Consider the following 18,995-nt stretch of genomic DNA (forward strand, 5'->3'; position numbering starts at 1 on the left):
TTGCTTTCTCCATTAGCTGTGATATTACATGAAGGTGATCCATAGTTGAGAATCCTGTCCTAAAGCCAGCTTGCTCTTTCGGTTGATTCTCATCAAGTATTCTTTCTAATCTGTTAGTAATGACCCTTGTGAACAACTTGTAGATGTGGGATAGCAAGCTAATTGGTCTATAATTTCCAATTTCTGATTTATCTCCTTTCTTATGCAGCAAAACTACGATTGCATTATTCCACTGCTTAGGTGTCACACCTTTTCTAATGCACTTTGTGAAGAGCCTTGCCAGTTTTTGTGTTGTCTCTTCCTCCCAATTTTAACAATTCTACAGTAACTTCATCTTCCCCCGGGGCTTTCTGATTCTTCATTTTCTTCAATGCATGTTCTACCTCATCAGGAAGAATATTGGGTATGTCGTATGTGTTGCTACTTTGCAATCCATCTTCCCCACTGCTGGCATCATTCGCCTGCTCCTTGTATAATTCTCTATAGTAGTCTTTTGCTATTTGAATTATGCCTTCTCTGCTGTTTATAAGTACACCATCGCTATTCTTCAGTTTCAGTATCATTTGTCTTTCTGTATTACTGCTCATGGCTGCTGATTTAATTCCTTTGTTTTCTCTTAATGCTTGTTCTACTTTTCTTGTGTTAAATCTTCGTATGTCCTCTCTGTGTCTCTTTCTAATGGCTTTGCATAACTCAGTATACTCAATTTTCTCCCTGTCAGTGTTTTTCTTGCTTTTCATTTTTCGTCTTCAGTTCATCATGACAAGTGTTTCTTGACTAATTTTTTCTTCTTTGGATTTCTTTTTTCCTATAGGTTTCTTGGGCTTCATCACTTTCAAAAAGTTGTAATATTCCTCGTCGATATCTTGGTCCTCAGCAGTCTGCAGAAGCTCATACTTGTTCTTAAGTTCCAGTACATACTGCTTTTTCTCCTCTTCTGTTATCTCAAAGACCTTTGTATTATTTACTCGAGTCAGTTTTTTCCTTTCCTTTCCTACATCGATATCAAGTGTACATCTTACCATTCTGTGATCACTTCCAACATTTACCTTATTCAGGACAGTAACATCATTTATTTAAAATTATTATTATTATAAAATTATAATTTTATAATTATTTATTAGTTATTATAAAATTATAAACTCAGTTATTATAAAATTATTTAACTCCATGTTAGAGGTTGATAAACATCTGACCCTCTCCTCTTTGAATAACTCCTCGTGTAAATGTAGACAAAATACTCATTTAGTTCAGCAGATATCTGAGAATGATTATCTACAATCAAACCATTGATGTCAAGTGGACTAATCTGATTCATCCCCTTCCTTTTAGAGTTTATATAAGTAAAAAAGTCTCTGCTGTTTTTCTTTGCATCCTTTGCCAAAGATTTTTCATAATCTGCCTTTGCTTCCATAACCTCCTTTGTGACTTGGTTACAGACTGGCTTGTGTCTACCATAGGCTTCTGTGTTGCCTGATAATTTGTGCATTCATGAAACTATTGCAACAATTTTAATAGAGTTCTTAAAAAGGAAGTAATGAAACATTTTACTGGCTTTGATATGCTTCAATAAATAAGTATAGCTCTGAGGGCTGTTATAACACTATCACCATTCTTGTAATTAAGTGTAATTTAAAGTGCTTTATTTTTAGGCACTTTTGTAAAATGAACTTGGCTGGACCCGGTCACTTTACTTACGGCTAATGCTTCAAACTTTATCTTTACGTTGAATATGACCACAGCACTCGAATATTCTAATCCCAATGTTATTCTTTTTTCTTTTTTTTTTTCCTTTTTTCTTTTTTTTTTTCCATAAAAAATGGAAAACTAACTTGTTTATTTGTTGGAGCAAATAAATTGCTTGCACCTCTGATGGTCAAATTTCAAATTAATTTAAAAAAAAAAATTTCACAGATATTGATTACAATACAAAATTCCATTTATTGAGATACAACCTATTGTTTTCTGGACAATTTTTAAAAGTGGAAAAAAGGACTTTATAATGATCTTATATATTTGTGTACCATATTTTAATTTTTTTTCCCAGGTTATATAATTTTTGAAATAAGTCATGATTTATTGTCCAAAAATTCGTCCTTTAGTTTCCTGTAAATACAGTGGTAATATATGTATTGTTTTATATTTATAAAATAGTTATAATGCTAATTGTAATCTCCAGAATTTGAAAAAAATAAAAATAAGGAATTATGCTTATCCAGTGCTTACTAAATCTATAGATCCTTTCACTTGAAATCAACTCTAACTTAATGCTTAAACTTAACTAGGCCAACAGTGCTAAACCTAAGTTAACCTTTTAATCTGTCATTCTGATTGAGAAAATAAGCTTATATAACCAGCAGAGTTAAAACAGTATTTTGTGATAATTTACTAAATTTAAGAAATCAAAACTAACTCATCCATCTTTGTGATGGATGAGTTATTTTTGTTTTCTTATCCATTCATCCATTCTTCTCAATTGGTACCTGTTCATTTTTGTAGATAGACTATTCATTGCAACTTAAAGTATCCTGTATTATTTCTTTGCAGTCACCTATTGATGTTACTTGTGTTGAAACAGACAAATAAACAAAAAAAAAGTTGTATAAAATATTAAAGCTTTTCATAATTATAAACACATCTGTTCTTCTAGGAAGTTGTAACTTTTAATTTTTATTGATATTAAAGTCTTATCTTGAATTATTAAATTTATTCTCTTAAGGTTGGTCTAGCATTCACTGCAATCATCCTTGTCCTCTTGGGCAGTATGGTCAGAATTGCCAAGAAAAATGCCAATGTTCAAATGGAGGATCATGCAATCCTGTAAATGGAGAATGTACCTGTAAGCCTGGATATATTGGCAAACAATGCAGCCAGAAATGCAAGGTGTGAGGTCATTTTCTACAATGATTAAAATTATCAAGAAAATCTTCTCTTTGCCACACAAATCAGAAAAAACAGTTATGAGCATCTTTTGACATTACTTTTTTTGTGTGTTTATCATTAAAATTCACTTGCAGATGATAAGTTCAGTTTCTTCTAAAGTGACAGTGACACTTTACAAAAATTCGTTTTCAGTATGCCATTTGGCATGGGAAATTGGTTTATTTAAAATATGATTAGACAGAAACAATTCTTTACCAAAATAAAAAAACAAATCCCCCCCCCCCCGTAACAATTCAGTGGTCACGTAGCTTTTATAATGCCATCAATTTTTAAAGTGGATTGTCCTCTGCTTTAAAAGTTCATTTATGCTCTTAAGAATTTGTTTTGTTTGTATTATTCTTAAAATAGATGTTCTTGCTAATCTGTTTAGAGACGTGATACACAGCTTTTAAGTTTCTAGGAGAGAAAGTGCTGTCATAAATAATTGAGTCATCTGATGCTCAACACTGATAGAAGGTATGTTAATAATTCACTTATGTAAAACAAGAAATAAAGATAATTGGTTTCCAGAATCTTATTTCTAAATGAAAATGGCTGTATGTTTTAAAGAAATTTTCTCTTGAAAAATAGTAACCAAGTTGTTCTTTTAGTGGCATGATGCACAGGTAAATTGAAATGTAGAATAGTAAAAACCTAAGTACTTCCTCCTAATTATAGTGAGACCTCTCTTTAATTTCTTGAAGATCATTTTCAGATATTTCATTGTTCTTCCTGTACCACTTCTTCATTAAATGATTTACTGTTCTTATTTACACCTCAGCTTCATAACACTCACATACTTTCACTGTAACAATGACAACAGTTTTCACTGACGATGTAATACAAGAAGTGGCACCATGAAACATCCGTGTCACACAGATATAGGGAATGTAGAACTGGAATTTGGGGAGTACAACGTCTACAGAAAGGATAGACAGGATAGGAAGGGAGGAGGGGTTATGCTATTAGTTAAGAAATACATAAAATCCAAGGAAGTGAAGCCAGTCGACATCGCTGGACAGTGCAGTGTCGAGTCAGTTTGGTGTGACATAAGCATTGGGAGATCAAAATCAAGAGTAGGAGTGTGCTATAGGCCTAATGACTCTGATGAGTATAATAAGGAACTGTACAGGGAAACAGAGTGGGCCAGTAAATCAGAGAGTCTTATAATGGGAGATTTTAATTTCCCAGATATTGACTGGAATTTGGGGGCTGGTCACTCACACACTAGCAGGGCTTTTGTGGATTTATTGGATGATTGTTTTCTACATCAGCATGTTTGGGAGGCAACTAGAGGGAATAATACTCTTGATTTGATTATCAGTAGCGATTCTTCATGCATTAAGAATCTGCAGATAAAGGAAACACTAGGTGGCAGTGATCACAGTGTGCTGAAGTGGGATTTACTCAAAGAGGTAACTACCATCAGGGGTAAAGGGAAGGGTTATTGCTTTCGTAAAGGCGATTACCATGGTCTGAGACAGTATTTAAATTCTATACAGTGGGACCAACTGATGATGTTACCAACAGCAAATTCAAAATAGGAAGCATTCAAAGAACTTATCTTGGAAGCTACTAGGTGTTACATACCAACTAAGAAATATTGTTCAAGGTTTAGGCTTAATGGATGTCAGATGAACTAATGAGACATATGGCAGAGAAGAAAAATGCAAGGGATACATACAAATTAACATGTGACACAGAAGCCTATGATAGATATATGTTGATCTGTAATCAAGTTACAAAGGAGGTTAGGCAGGCGAAGGCAGATTATGAAAAATCTTTGGCAAGGGATGCAAAGAAAAACAGCAAAGAGTTCTTTACTTATGTAAACTCTAGAAGGAAGGTGATGAATCAGATTGGTCCACCAGATATATCGATAGTTCAACTGTTGATGATCCTGCTCAGGTAGCTAACAAACTAAATGAATATTTTGCATCGACATTCACACATGAGGTGTTATTCAGCAAGGGGAATGCCAGAGGTGTATTCAACTCTGGCAGTAAGCTAGATAATCTTGTAATAACTGAGAGTAAAGTGGAGGAGAAATTGTTCAAGATATACACAAGAAAGGCACCTGGGGTGGATGGGATTTATTCAGTTATATTAAAGGAGGCAGCAAAGGAAGTAAGCAAACCCTTAGCCATAATTATGAGAGCTTCCTTGGACTCAGGGGAGGTACCCATAGACTGGAGATGTGCAAATGTGACCCCAATTCACAAAGGAGGATCAAAGGCTGACACAAGTAATTATTTACCTGTGAGTTTAACTTCTCTTCCAGGAAAATTAATGGAGGCACTGGTTAAAGAAGCACTGCAGGATCATCTAGACAAGACTTCAATTATAGCCCGGACACAGCATGGTTTTGTTAACGAAAAGTCTTGCCTGACCAATCTGATTGGATACTATGATGCAGTCACAAAAGAACTGGATGCAGGGAATAACTTTGATATTATACACTTGGATCTTAGAAAGGCTTTTGATACTGTTGCATATGGATGACTGCTGCACAAATTGGAGCAGTGTGGCCTTGGAGGCAAATTGCTGCTATGGATAAAGGGGTGGTTGAGGGGGAGAAGACAGAGAGTGGTAATCAATGGACACTGCTCGTCGTGAACTAATGTTATTAGTGGAGTCCCTCAGGGTTCAGTGTTGGGTCCATTATTGGTTTCTGTATTTATAAATAATATTGATGATGGTATATCAAACCTAATGTCCAAGTTTGCAGACGATACAAAGGTTGGCATGGTTGTTGGCAAGGACACTACTGATGCTATGCTGCTGCAACAAGATCTGGAAAGGTTGAGCAGATGGGCTGAAAGGTGGCAAATGAAGTTTAACATTGACAAATGTAAAGTACTACATATGGGAAACAGCAACCCCAGAGCAACGTATCAACTCTGTGGTACTACACTGACAGTTGTAGAGAATGAAAAGAACCTGGAGGTAATTGTGCAGGCAGATATGAAGTTCTCTGAGCAGTGCAGATGAGCTGCAAGAGTAGCTCATGGTGTCTTGTCAATGATGTACAGGAATTTTTCTAGCAGGGATAAGGAGGTAATTATTCCCTTGTATAAGGTAATGGTCAGGCCACACCTTGAGTACTGTATACAGGTCTGGAGGCCTCATTTCAAGAAGGATGTAGAGCTGCTGGAACGAGTACAGAGAAGGGCAACAAGATTAGTGAATGGAACAAAGGGTTGCTCTTACGAAGAAAGGCTTAAGTTTTGCAAATTACAGTGTCTGGAGACTAGGCACCGGCGAAGTGATCTGATAGAGGTGTATAAAGCCTTGAATGGTTTGAGCATGTTCAATGCTGATGGGATCCTTCCTCTAGTCAGAATAATCAACTGAGAGGGCATAAATTCAAATTGAGGAAAGACAGATGTAGGATAGATGTGCGGAAATTTGCCTTTAGCCAGCGGGTAGTTGGTTGGTGGAACAGACTTCCATCCCTTGTTGTGGAAGTTGATAGCCTAAATAAATTTAAGGCTCAGCTGGACAGGTATGTCGAACGAACGGAGGGGTGAAGTGGAAGTGTTTTTTTTTTTTTTTTGGCTGATGCTGCATAAGCTTTCTTTCTTGCATCATATGCCTCTACTAATGCTAATGCTAATCTGAGAATTATCTGTACCCTTCTAGAAATGAAAGATGGGTTTCACTCTATGCAAGTTGAAGTGCTTGGATTTTTGCTATTCTCCAAAATAACTGCTACATTGTATTTTATTATAGTAAAAATACAGAAACATTATTTGTAAGGGAGCTTAGGAAGACAATTTTTAAGTGGTATATTGTGAAATACTATTATTAAAGACCGTGTTTAGGATAATAGATTTACAAAAAAAAAATAATAATAATAAATAATAATCAACATTATTATTAATTGACATAATGATGTCAATTCAGTTATGATTCTTCAAACAATTTATGTACACATCATTAGAATGATTTTGGAGGAAATTCTCTCAAGGGTAGCTGATTCATATAACCACCACCACCATATCCCACACTCAGTCCTCCTGTTTAGTTTATGATCCATACATTCATTGTTTCACTCTAAGCACTTACACTCATTCTTCTATTAATTTGTGCTGCACAGGCATTCCTTTTCCCTAAATCTTAATGCAGAATTCAGTGAATCGTCACCTTATTCATATCCAACTCAACATTCTGATGATCAAATGATGATTTTATGCATTAAGAATCTGCAGGTAAAGACCCACTGGGTGGCAGCAATCACAATAATAATAATGTGGAATTTAATTAAAGACAACTACTGTCACGGGGAAAGGCTTTTGCTTTCATAAGGGTGACTACAGTGGCTTCAGACAGTTTTTAAATTCTGTGCAGTGGGACCAACTGATGATGATGTTACGAACAACAAATTCTAAATGGAAAACATTCACGAAAGTATTCAAAGAAGCAACTAGGCTTTTCATACCAACGAAGAAATACTGTTCAAGGCTTAGGCCTAAATGGATGTCAGATGAAGTATTAAGACACATGACACAGAAGAAAAGTGCATGGGATGCATATAAATTATCAGATGATACAGAAGCCTATGGTAGATATAAATTAGTGTGTAATCAAGTCACAAAGCAGGTTAGGCGATTAAATCATTTTATTAAGGCAGATTATGAGAAGTCTCTGGTGAAGAATGCAAAGAAAAAAAACAGCAAAGACTTCTATGCTTATAGCATTAGCATTAGTTGAGGCATATGATGCAAGACAAGCTTCTAGAGCATCATCCAAAAAAAACCCCTTCCCATTTTGCCCATCCGATCACTCCTAATGTTCACCTAGTTCAGCCTTAAATTTATTTAAGCTATCAACTTCGACAACAGCAGATGGAAATCTGTTCCAGCAATCAACTACATGCTGGCTAGAGGCAAACTTCCACATATCTGTTTTACAACTGTCTTTCCTCGATTTGAATCTTTGCCCCCTCAGGTTCTTAGTCTGAGCAAACGGAAGTATCCCGTCAGCATTGAGCCTGCTCAAACCATTCAAGGCCCTATACACTTCAGTCAGATCACCTTGCAGGTGCCTAGTTTCCAGATGCTGCAACTTGCAGAACTTAAGCCTTTCTTCGTAAGCACACCCCTTTGTTCTCTCTCACCAGTCTTGTTGCCCTTCTCTGTACATGCTCAAGCAACTCTACATCCTTTCTAAAATGAGGCCTCCACACCTGTACGCAGTACTCAGGGTGTGACCTGACTATTGCCTGATACAAAGGGTTAATCACCTCCTTGTCTCTGCTAGCAAAATTCCTATATATCATTGACAAAACTTCATGACCTGCTCTGGCAGCCCATCTGCACTGCACAGAGAACTTCATATCTGACTGCACAATTATCCCCAGGTCTTTTTCGTTCTCCATCTCCCTGAATGTGGTACCACACAGTTGTTATGTTTCTCTTGGGTTACTGCCACCCATATGTAATACTTTGCATTTGTCAATGCTGAACTTCAGTTGCCACCTCTCAGCCCATCTGCCTAACTTTTCTAGATCCTGTTGCAGTAGCATACTGTCTTTACTGTCATTAAAAACCCCGCCAACCTTTGTATCATTTGCAGACTTGGACATTAAGCCTGATATACCTTCATCAATATCATTGATAAATACACAAAACAACAATGTGCTCGGCATCGAACCCTAGGGGACTTCACTAATCATAGTTCATGTAGAACTGTGTCCATTTATTACCACTCTCTGCCATCTCCCACTCAACCATCCCTTTATCCATTGCAGCAATTTGCCCATTTCTTGGTAGTTTGATTTCATATAATTTAATTTTCATATTTGCATTTAGTCTGGGTTAGTTGAAATTTGAATTTTGTGTGTCCGCACTATGGGTGGTTAATGGCTCATAATAGCCAATCCACATATCAGTAAACTGAACAACGGGAATTAGCATTAGTAGTGCAACTGATGAAAGAAAAAAAAAAATTTGTTCCAACAATCGACCACCTATTGGTTGATGACAAACTTCCACACATCAAATTGAGAAGGATGGTAGCATCTGAAGGATGCTACCATCCTTCTCAATTTGATTTTATGCCCCTCGTGTGTAGTCTGAGCAAGAGGACAAATGCACTTATACACTTCAGCATTGAGCTTGCTCATGTCATTCAAAGCTGTAAACACCTCACTCGGATCATTTCACATGTGTCTATTCAGACTGCAGTTTGCAGAACTGGAGTCTTTCTTGATAAGAGCACCATGTTTTTTTCCCATCACCTTTAAAGAAATTTTTCTCTTGAAAAATAGGAACTAAGCTTTTATTTTAGTGGCATGGTGCACAGGTAAATTGAAATGTAAAATGGTAAAAATCTAAGCACTCTCTCCTCATTAGAGTGAGACCCGTGTTTAATTTTTTAAAGATCATTTGCAGACATTTCATTTTTCTTCCTGTACAATTTCATTAAATGATTTACCTTTCATATTTATACTTCAGTTTCATACACTCACATATTTTCACTATAATAATCACCAACTTCATTTACCCTTCTCTGTATCCATTCCAGCAGATCTGTATCCTTCCTCAAATAGGCATCCTCACTTGTATACAGTACTCCAAGATGTGGCCTAACCATTGCCTTGTACAGTGGGATAGTTACCTCCTTATTCCTGCTAGCAGAATTCCTGTATATCAGTGGCAAAACCCCATGAGCTGTTCTGGCAGCTTATCTGTACTGTTCAGTGAACTTCATAACTGACTGCACAATTACCCCCAGGTCTTTTTCATTTTTTACTACTCTGAGTGTAGTATCACACAGTTGGTACCTTTATCTGGGATTACCGCTACCCATGTGCTATACCTTGCATTTGTCAACGTTAAACTTCAACTGCCATTTCTTAGCTCATCTGCCTAATTTGTCAATGTTGTCGTTGCAGTAGCTTACCTTGATTGCTGTCATTAGCCACCTGGCTAACCCTTGTAACATGGGCGCCTGCGTAGCCAGGTGGGAAGGAGCAGCAGTGTGTAGCACACGCTTCTTGATTAGACCGGGGTTCGAGCCCGTCACCACCAAATACAGAGGATGCGGGAAGGTCAGGGAATGACCACCGTATATCATGGAGCAATATGGCTTTAATTGCTAATGCTCCTAAAAACCAAATAACAACAACAACCTTGTAACATCTGCAGATTTATTCAAACTAAATATACAAAAAGAAAACAAATGAAAAAGAGAGGGTCTAACTACACAAAGAACATAAAGGAACATAAATAAATTGGTAGGAGTGACTTGAAGAACCAAATGAACTGTTCTATCCTTAAGTATTGTGTTACATTACTAAGAAAGAAGATACATACATGGAATCATCCAATATTTAAATTAACTTGGTTCTGTTATATTTAAAGCTTATGTGTACCAAAATGAATTTTGCTACACATAACCCAGAGAAATTAAATAAACAAAAAAAATTGAAAATTAACAGCTTAACATACCTCCATTGGAGATGGAGGGGGGGGGCTTTTCTGATATGGAGCACCATTTGAAAGCTTAGTTTCCAAATCACTTAAATTGTGCATTAAGGCAGCCATATTAATTCTGAAGGTATGATCTAATTTAAAAATCAACCAACCAGAATACACAATTCTAAATATACAGCTGGAACAACCATCAAGATAAGTATTATTAATATTATTATTATTATTAAGTATTATTATTAAATGGCAAAGAAGTAGAATTAGTACAAGAGTTAGGTTATTATAATGTCAGAATAACAAGTATTGTGGGTACTGAGAAGATGAATAGCAGTGCACTGCTGCTAAACTTTAATTATAAATTGATTTGTTCTGAAAGTAAGATGTAGTAGCTTTTAGGACTAATTTCAAAGAAAGATTAATAGTAGAATACTGTGAGCAGAATTTAAAATGGAAAGTTGGGTGATGTCACATAGCTCAGTTGAAGCCTCAAAAAAAGATGAAAAAGATGATACTTCGAAAGGAATACTAACTAATGCAGATTTAATTAGCAGGTTATTACTATAACAATTTCATCTGTAGTTAAACCATTGATTTAATAGACTATACGGAGAATGCTACCATAAAATACATTAAATCCAATTTGTTAAACTCAAAAGAAATACACAGTTTCTGAAGTTGTCAGAATATTGTGAAAAAGTGCCATACTATTGCAATAAAAAACATTAAACATTGTAGTACTTTATTTTATTGCACATATTGTATGGAGTAGAAGAGTTGAAATTTTGCTGTGTTGTATGGGTGGTGGTGGTGGCGGCAATTCTGAATAAAGTGTATTCACAGTCTGAGGAGCTCTTGGGTATCCCTTTCTGAAGGTTCAGATGACATCTCTACTTATGGACATCACCTTCCATTGGCAGGCTGATGGAAGGTGATGTCATGCAAAATCCTAGCTTTTTAGCACTCTGCTTTTATGTGAAAATATTTTAACTGATGGCAAATACTCTCAGACTAAAACAGTTGGGTCGCTGGATCTCCCCGGAAAATGAAAAACCTGATTCAGTGAATGCTGTCTGTATTTACAAAGTCTGTGTTAAATTGAGGTCCATTGAAGAAAAGGTTTAATATGTTTTAGGAAACTTTGGAGCTATCTCCAAAGTTTACTAAACCAAATAAAAGTAAAAATACTGGTAGAATTTTGTTTGTGTAAGCCATTCGCTTTTAGTGCAACACTTTATGCTGCAGTGCTGTGCCTGTCACTTTTAATGACAATCATAGTATTGCAACATAAAGATAACTACCAGTTTATGTTGAGAGAAAATAATAGATACAACAAAAGAATATTTGAAAAGAAATATTGACTGTAGAAAAGAAAGAATAATTGAAAAGAAATATTGACTATATAATTGACTACATTTTATAGAAAATGGTCTTAAACAATTAGTTAAAGGTATAAAAGGATATAGAGGATTTGAGATTGGAAGTGATCATCTTGAGAAAGTTAAAAATGATAATTTGCATAAAAAATGAGTGTGTAAAACTGTATAAAAACAAAAATTAGAAAAGTGCTCAGATCTTCTATTAAATATTAGCATTAAATATATGAACTTTATATGAACCTTCTTGCTCAAGCTAAAGGCATTTTTGCTAGTAACATGATTTTAAGTCGAAGACTGGCAAATTTACGAGGACTTTAATGGAATCTTTAAAATAAATAAATGGGGAGATCTGTAAATACAGGAAAAATGTAAAAGTTATTCATGTGGCATCATTTTTCATATTTTTTATTTTATTATCTTGTAGTTTTGAATATATTAGTTTTTTAAACGTAGTGAAGTGTTTCCCATCCATCATTCTGCTATCTTATGTTACTAAAACCACGTCTTTCAGTGATCATAAAATTATCAAAATTTATTTTCCATCATTTTTTCCCCCCCATTCTTTTTTAGCACCTTACCTTTGGCTTTTTGTGTTCTCAAATGTGCAGTTGTGACTGGAACCATTCTGATGGATGTGATCATGTCACTGGTAGATGCATGTGTTCTTCTGGATGGAAAGGTATGCATGTAATTTGAATTTTCAGTATTTGCACATGTTCATTCACAATTAATACCAAAGATATATTTTAATGATATTGCTGTGTCTGGTAATAACTGCAGTTTTATATAATTAGCACAGAATCTGTTTTAAAAACTTTGTCTTTGTAGTTAGAATACTTCATTTGGTGAGGTATTTAGTTGTACAGGAATAATCATTTCTCTTTTTTTTTTTTTTTTTTTTTAAATAAAGTTTGGCCGAGAAAAGCACTCAGGTACCTTTTTAGTATAAACCTTTAACTGTTAAGCAAGGATGTTCCAAAAGAAGCTGGGTGACTATCAATTTGGGTGACTCTTTCAAGAGCCAATGACCTAAATTGAAATAAAAAACAACAATAAGGGAGTTCTCTGTTTCAGTGATAATCATTATACAGTATGGCATTACCGATATATTAATAGGGCCTAAGATTAATATAACAGCTACAGGGATCAATAGATTCTACATTCTATAAATATTTTAAAAGAATAAAGGAGATTACCTCAATCAGTTCCATAGAATAACTTCAAGACAACACTCTCCAAATATAAATGGATAAAAATAATTTAATGAATTCTTGCACTCACAGCCCGTGAAATTCTGCATACCACAGGATTGAAGGCAAAGGACCCTACAGACCTCAAAACACGTCAGGCCACCCCCACGAAACTGAGTGATAGAAGACATTGTTAAATAATTAATTAAAATTTAATCAAAAACGAAAGAATTAATTACGGCAATGAAATAATAAAACTATTTTACGAGAATTTTCGACTGACCATGTTGTCCACAATCCAGATTGTGGGGAATGTTATGTCGGTGAGACAAAACCACGTTTTAAGGATTGACTGGGGGAGCATATGAGTGCGATAAAGAACGCAGACTATGGAAAATCTGCTGTGGCGGAGCATTTTTGGGAGGGGCATCATCAAATCTCCCCAGACGAAGCGGTTTATCATCGCTCAGGCGCATAGGTTTTGGGACCGCAAGTGGCTTGAGAGCTTGCAGATTTGTTCCACTGAGAACAATACTATTAATAGGGACAGGGGAATATGCATTCATCCCCTCTTTGAGGCAGTGATCCTTGGATGGGATGAACGATTGCGCCTGGCAGGCTCCCAAGCCATTTCCGGTTCTGTAACACATGAGGAGAACATTGCACATGTTTCTGAACCACGTGAGGAGTGCTGTGAGCCTGTGAGTATTTAAGGGTGTACTGCAAGGTAAAGTGTGCTGTTGAAAAAGGAGGCAGATGCATTCGAAAGCTCCGGTTTTAACGCTTTTATCTCTGTATATTTTATTGTATTTTATTGATTTTAACGCTTTTATTACTGTATAATTTATTGTAAATTGTAATGTTATTGTAAATAGTATTTATTGTAATTAGTATTTTACATCATTTTATCCAAGTAATATTAAATTATTTAATTGGTTTTTTGTGTTTATTTAATTTTATTTTAATTCAACATTCATTAACACGGTTGGTGTCAACTGCTTAATTCACAATATGAGTATTCCCAACCCCGTAGGCCTATTTGAAGAATCAGTTGTGGAATATTTATAGGCTTTGAGGAATTGGTTAAATACAATTGTATCTTTTGTAAGTGAATTGGTGATAACTATCATATTGGAGAAACATACCGGTATTGGTAGGCTTATGGTAAATGTTGAATTGTATTTTATTAGTATCCCATGCGAGTGTAAAATTTAAGAAATTTAACGATTGTAAAATGTAATCTCGTGTGAACGTTATTTAATGTCTGCAAAACGTCTTGAATGATGTGATCATTGGTGATAATAAGCATATCGTGAAGATAACTCCCATAATAGATAATCTGGGTAAGAAACAGCATTAAGTTCAATGTTAGCCAAATAAATCTCCTATATAATTTATTCTTTGTGTGGGCCAAGTGCGTGCAGAGAGTGTCTAGAAATTAGGCATCAACTCAGTGTTCTACTGGGCGTCTATGAGAGCTTGAGGTGTAGGGTAAATGCCCTCGAAGAAATTAATATGAGGGGTGCGTCAAGCTCTCAGCTGCCCAACTCAATGCCAGAGCTCACTCCTGGGCATCAGGCAACACAGTGTCAATCTCCAAGTCAGAATGCGCTGGTCGCAAAGGAACTAGTTATTGTTGGTGACTCTATTGTCAGAGAGATGGGGAATATATTGTGTAAAAAGGATAGATGGAACAGGACCAGGGTATGTCTGCCAGGGGCAAAAGTTGATGATGTTGTAAAGCATATATCGTCTTTTAAGGGCACAAAAGGTGATATTGTTGTACCCGCTGGCACCAATGACATTAAGAGTAGGAGATCTGCAGATTTACTTAACAAGTACAGGTCAATGTTGCAAAAAAGTCGTGAGTCAGTGTTAAATTTGCAAGTGTCTGCAATTCTGCTCAGACACGATAGGAGGGAGTACATGATGAGAGCCTTGTCAATCAATTCGGCCCTGGAGGGAATGTGCAAGGCTCAAGGGGTAGAATTTTTTTCAGCGTGGTCTGTGCTTGTTAACAGGAGAGACTGCTCCTACAGGGATGGGATACACTTAAATAGAAAGGGTGCAAGAATATTTGCTGATGCTATCGAGGCAGTGTTAGGTGGGTCGGAAAACTGCTAGCTTGGGGGATTCACAGACTAAAAGGTTAAAAGTAGCCGCAGGCAGAGGTGTAGGCGATTCTTGCACAACTTCTATTAGAATAAGTAGCGACCTGGAGCGAGGGGTGCTGGGGGTTTCAGGGACTGATGGAGAGTCATCGTGAAACAGGTAGGTATATGGGATGTGTCAGAGTAACTAGGAATAGGTGCATGTATGCTTGCATGTATACTAATGCTTGAAGTATTGGTCAAGACATCAAAGGCGGATATTGTTGGGATATCAGAGAAGTGGTGTCACACAGATATAATGAATGCAGAACTGGAATTTGGGGAGTACAACGTCTACAGAAATTATAGACAGGATAAGAAGGGAGGAGGTGTCATGCTGTTAATTAAGAAAAACATAAAATCAAAAGAAGTGCATCCATTTGATATTGATGAACAGTGCACTGTTGAGTCAGTTTGGTGTGACATAAGCACTGTGAAAGCAAAAATAAGAATAGGAGTGTGTTATAGGCCTAATGACTCGAATGAGTACAATGAACAATTGTACAGAGAAATAGAGTGGGCTAGAAATCAGAATGTCTTATAATGGGGGATTTTAACTTCCCAGATATCGACTGGAACTTGTGGGTTAGTCACTCACACACTAGTAAAACTTTTGTGGATTTATTGGATGATTGTTTTCTGCAGCAGCATGTTCGAGAGGCAACCAGAGAGGGTAATACTCTTGATCTGGTTATCAGCGGTGATCATTCGTGTATTAAGAATTTGCAGATAAAGGAACCACTAGGTGGCAGTGATCACAGTGTACTGATATGGGATTTACTTAAAGATATAATTACCATCAGGAGTAAAGGAAAGGATTTTTGCTTCCGTAAAGGTGAGTACAGTGGTCTCAGATATTTTTAAATTCTGTACGGTGGGATCAACTGACGATGTTACCAACAGTAAATTCTAAGTGGGAAGCATTCAAGGAATTAATCGTCGAAGCTACTAAAATTTTCATACCTATTAAGAAATATTGTTCAAGGTTTAGGCCTAAATGGTTATCAAATGAACTAATGAGACTCGTGACAGAGAAGAAAAATGCATGGGATGCATATAAATTATCAAGTGACTCAGAAGCCTATAGCAGATATAAGCTAGTCTGTAATCAGATCACAAAGGAGGTTAGGCAGGCGAAGGCAGATTACGAGAAATCTTTGGCAAAGGATGCTAAGAAAAACAGCAAGGATTTCTTTACTTATATAAACTCTAAAAGGAAGGGGATGAATCTGATTGGTCCACTTGATATCGATGATTCCATTGTTGATGATCCTACTCAGATAGCAACAAAACTGAATGAGTATTTTGCATCTACATTCACACATGAGGAGTTATTAAGGTTTGAAAATGGCAGAAGGTTATCAAATTGTAGCAGGGTGCTTAATGATTTTGTAATAACTGAGAGCAAAGTGGAAGAGAAATTGTCAAAGTTAAACATAAGAAAGGCACCTGTGGTGGATGGGATCTATCCAGTTATATTAAAGGAGGCGGCAAAGCAACTAAGCAAACTCTTAGCCATAATTATGAGAGCATCCTTGGACTCAGGGAAGGTCCCCACGGACTGGAGATGGTACAAATGTATCCCCAATTCACAAAGGGGGATCGAAGGGTGACATGAGTAATTACAGACCAATTAGTTTAACTTCTGTTCCTGGTAAAATAATGCAGTCACTGGTTAAAGATGCATTGCAGGATCATCTAAACAAGACTTCAGCAATAATTCAGACACAGCATGGTTTTGTTAAGGGAAAGTCTTGTCAGACAAATTTGATAGGATATTATGATGTGGTTACAAAGGAACTGGATACAAAAAATAATTTTGATATCATATATTTGGATTTCAGGAAAGCTTTTGACACTGTTGCACGTGGAAGACTATTGTACAAATTGAAGCAGAATGGTATTAAGGGTAAGTTGTTACAATGGATAAAAGGATGGTTGAGTGGGAGAAGACAGAGGGTGGTAATCAAGGGTGCTGCTCTTCGTGAACTAATGTTATTAGTGGAGTTCCACAGGGTTCGTTGTTGGGTCCACTGTTGTTTTGTATATTTATCAATGATATTGATGAAGGTATATCAGGCTTAATGTCGAAGTTTGCAGATGATACAAAGTTTGGCAGGGTTGTTAATAACAGTAATAGCAGTGTGCTACTGCAACAGGATCTAGAAAATTTGGGGAGATGGGCTAAGAAGTGGCAACTGAAGTTTAACCTTGACAAATGCAAAGTACTGCATATGGGTAGAAGTAACCCCAGAGAAACATACCAACTGTGTAGTACTACACTTAAGGTGGTAGAAAATAAAAAAGATCTATTCTACAACTGTCTTTCCTCAATTTGAATTTATGCCCCCTCAGCTCCATAATTTGAGGAACCAGAAGAATCCGATCAGAATTCAGCGTGCTGAACCCATTAAAGGCATTATACACCTCAATCAGATCACCGTGCAGGTGCCTAGTCTCCAGCCATTGCAATTTGCAAAGCTTAAGCCTTTCTTGGTAAGAGGACCGACCCCCTTTGTTCCCCCTCAACAATCTTGTTGCCCTTCTCTGTACTCGTTCTAGCAACTCTATATCCTTCCTAAAATGAGGCCTCCAGACCTGTACACAGTAGTCTAGGCATTGTCTGATCATTGCCTTATATGGAAAGTGATAATCACCTCCTTTTCCCTTTTAGCAAAATTTCTGTATATCATTGACAATATCCCCATGATCTGCTGTGGCGGCCCATCTGCATTGCTTAGAAAACCTCATATCTGACTGCACAGTTACTCCCAGGCCTTTTTCATTTTCTTCCACGGTAAGTGTAGTACCCCACAGTTGGTACGTTTCTCTGGGGTTACTTCTACTCATATGCAGTACAGTCAGTCCTCATATAGCACGATAGTTGTGTTCCTAGAAACCCTCGTGCAATATAAACAACAGGTCCTATGGGAAAAATAGCGTTAGGTGCCGACCACCCAAGATTGAACACACATTTGTAACCAAAACATTATCAAACACAGTAAATTTTCGTAATAAAATATGTAAGTATTTTATTACGACTATTACGGAATAAAATATTGCTAATGCTTTTCCTTCTATCGTAAGCAAACTTGTTTTTTGTTTGATTTTCTATCCAAACAGATGACAGCTGTTCCATCTCTACCAGTTCTTTGTGTCTTAATCTAATGGATTTTAATGACACTTTGAGTTGTTCCTACTATGAAAGTTATTTTCTCTACATTCTTTGTAATTCTCGGCGTTGCCTCATTTTGGCATATAGCACGTACAATATCACATGGTCTTTCATTTCGCTCAAAGTATTTCACAATTTGATATTTTTTCTCTATCGACAGAGGCTGATGGGCCATAAGCCTTACCGGGGAAACCCCGGTGGGCCGGTGGCCAGTGTTATATTTGCCATAAACGCTAGTATGAGGCTACAAATTTTCCCGGGTAAGAATTTTTGACCCAGTTCGCCTCTGTTTATCAATATTGCTTTTCTTTTTCTCTCTGAATGTGAGTGTCTTTACCAGGATGCTTCCTTTTCACACCTTTTAAGCATTTTACTCATTTTTAGGGAATAAAGCATGATTACAAAATGAGGAGGCACACTTGATACAGGTAAACAAAGCTGCGTGCGTGTAGCAACTGAATAAACAACACCGTAAAGGCAGAGACACACTATGAACACCTCATTAGCTCACATTTTACTAAAGCATATTTCTGGGGGTTACTACCATAAAACAATAAAAACAATTTACAGTGCATTCCTGCTAGTGGAATATGTTATAAACTTGGTAGTAAACTTGATATAATTGCATTTGCAATAATATCGATAGCTGGAATTGTGTGGGCTTTTACGTTATTATGGTGAAATGTGTTTCTCCTTCACTGATATAAAAAACAAATATATTTTCAGAATCTTCTCTTCATTCCTAT

At 36.5% G+C, this 18,995-nt stretch overlaps 1 protein-coding gene across 4 annotated transcripts in view; it reads left to right on the plus strand.

Moving 5' to 3' along the window:
• The window catches only part of LOC150080269 (uncharacterized), a 604,576-nt gene that overhangs the window by 398,604 nt on the left and 186,977 nt on the right, over positions 1 to 18,995 (plus strand). For all 4 annotated transcript variants that reach the window (XM_090381639.1, XM_090381640.1, XM_090381641.1 and 1 more), the window contains 2 exons: positions 2,720 to 2,883; positions 12,305 to 12,413. In XM_090381639.1, the coding sequence (XP_090237765.1) occupies positions 2,720 to 2,883; positions 12,305 to 12,413 (273 nt within the window). The remainder of the gene's footprint in view (positions 1 to 2,719; positions 2,884 to 12,304; positions 12,414 to 18,995) is intronic.

Source organism: Mastigoproctus giganteus, chromosome 9, assembly GCF_048544385.1.
Source record: "Mastigoproctus giganteus isolate SK-2022 chromosome 9, ASM4854438v1, whole genome shotgun sequence".
NCBI lineage: Eukaryota > Metazoa > Arthropoda > Arachnida > Uropygi > Thelyphonidae > Mastigoproctus > Mastigoproctus giganteus.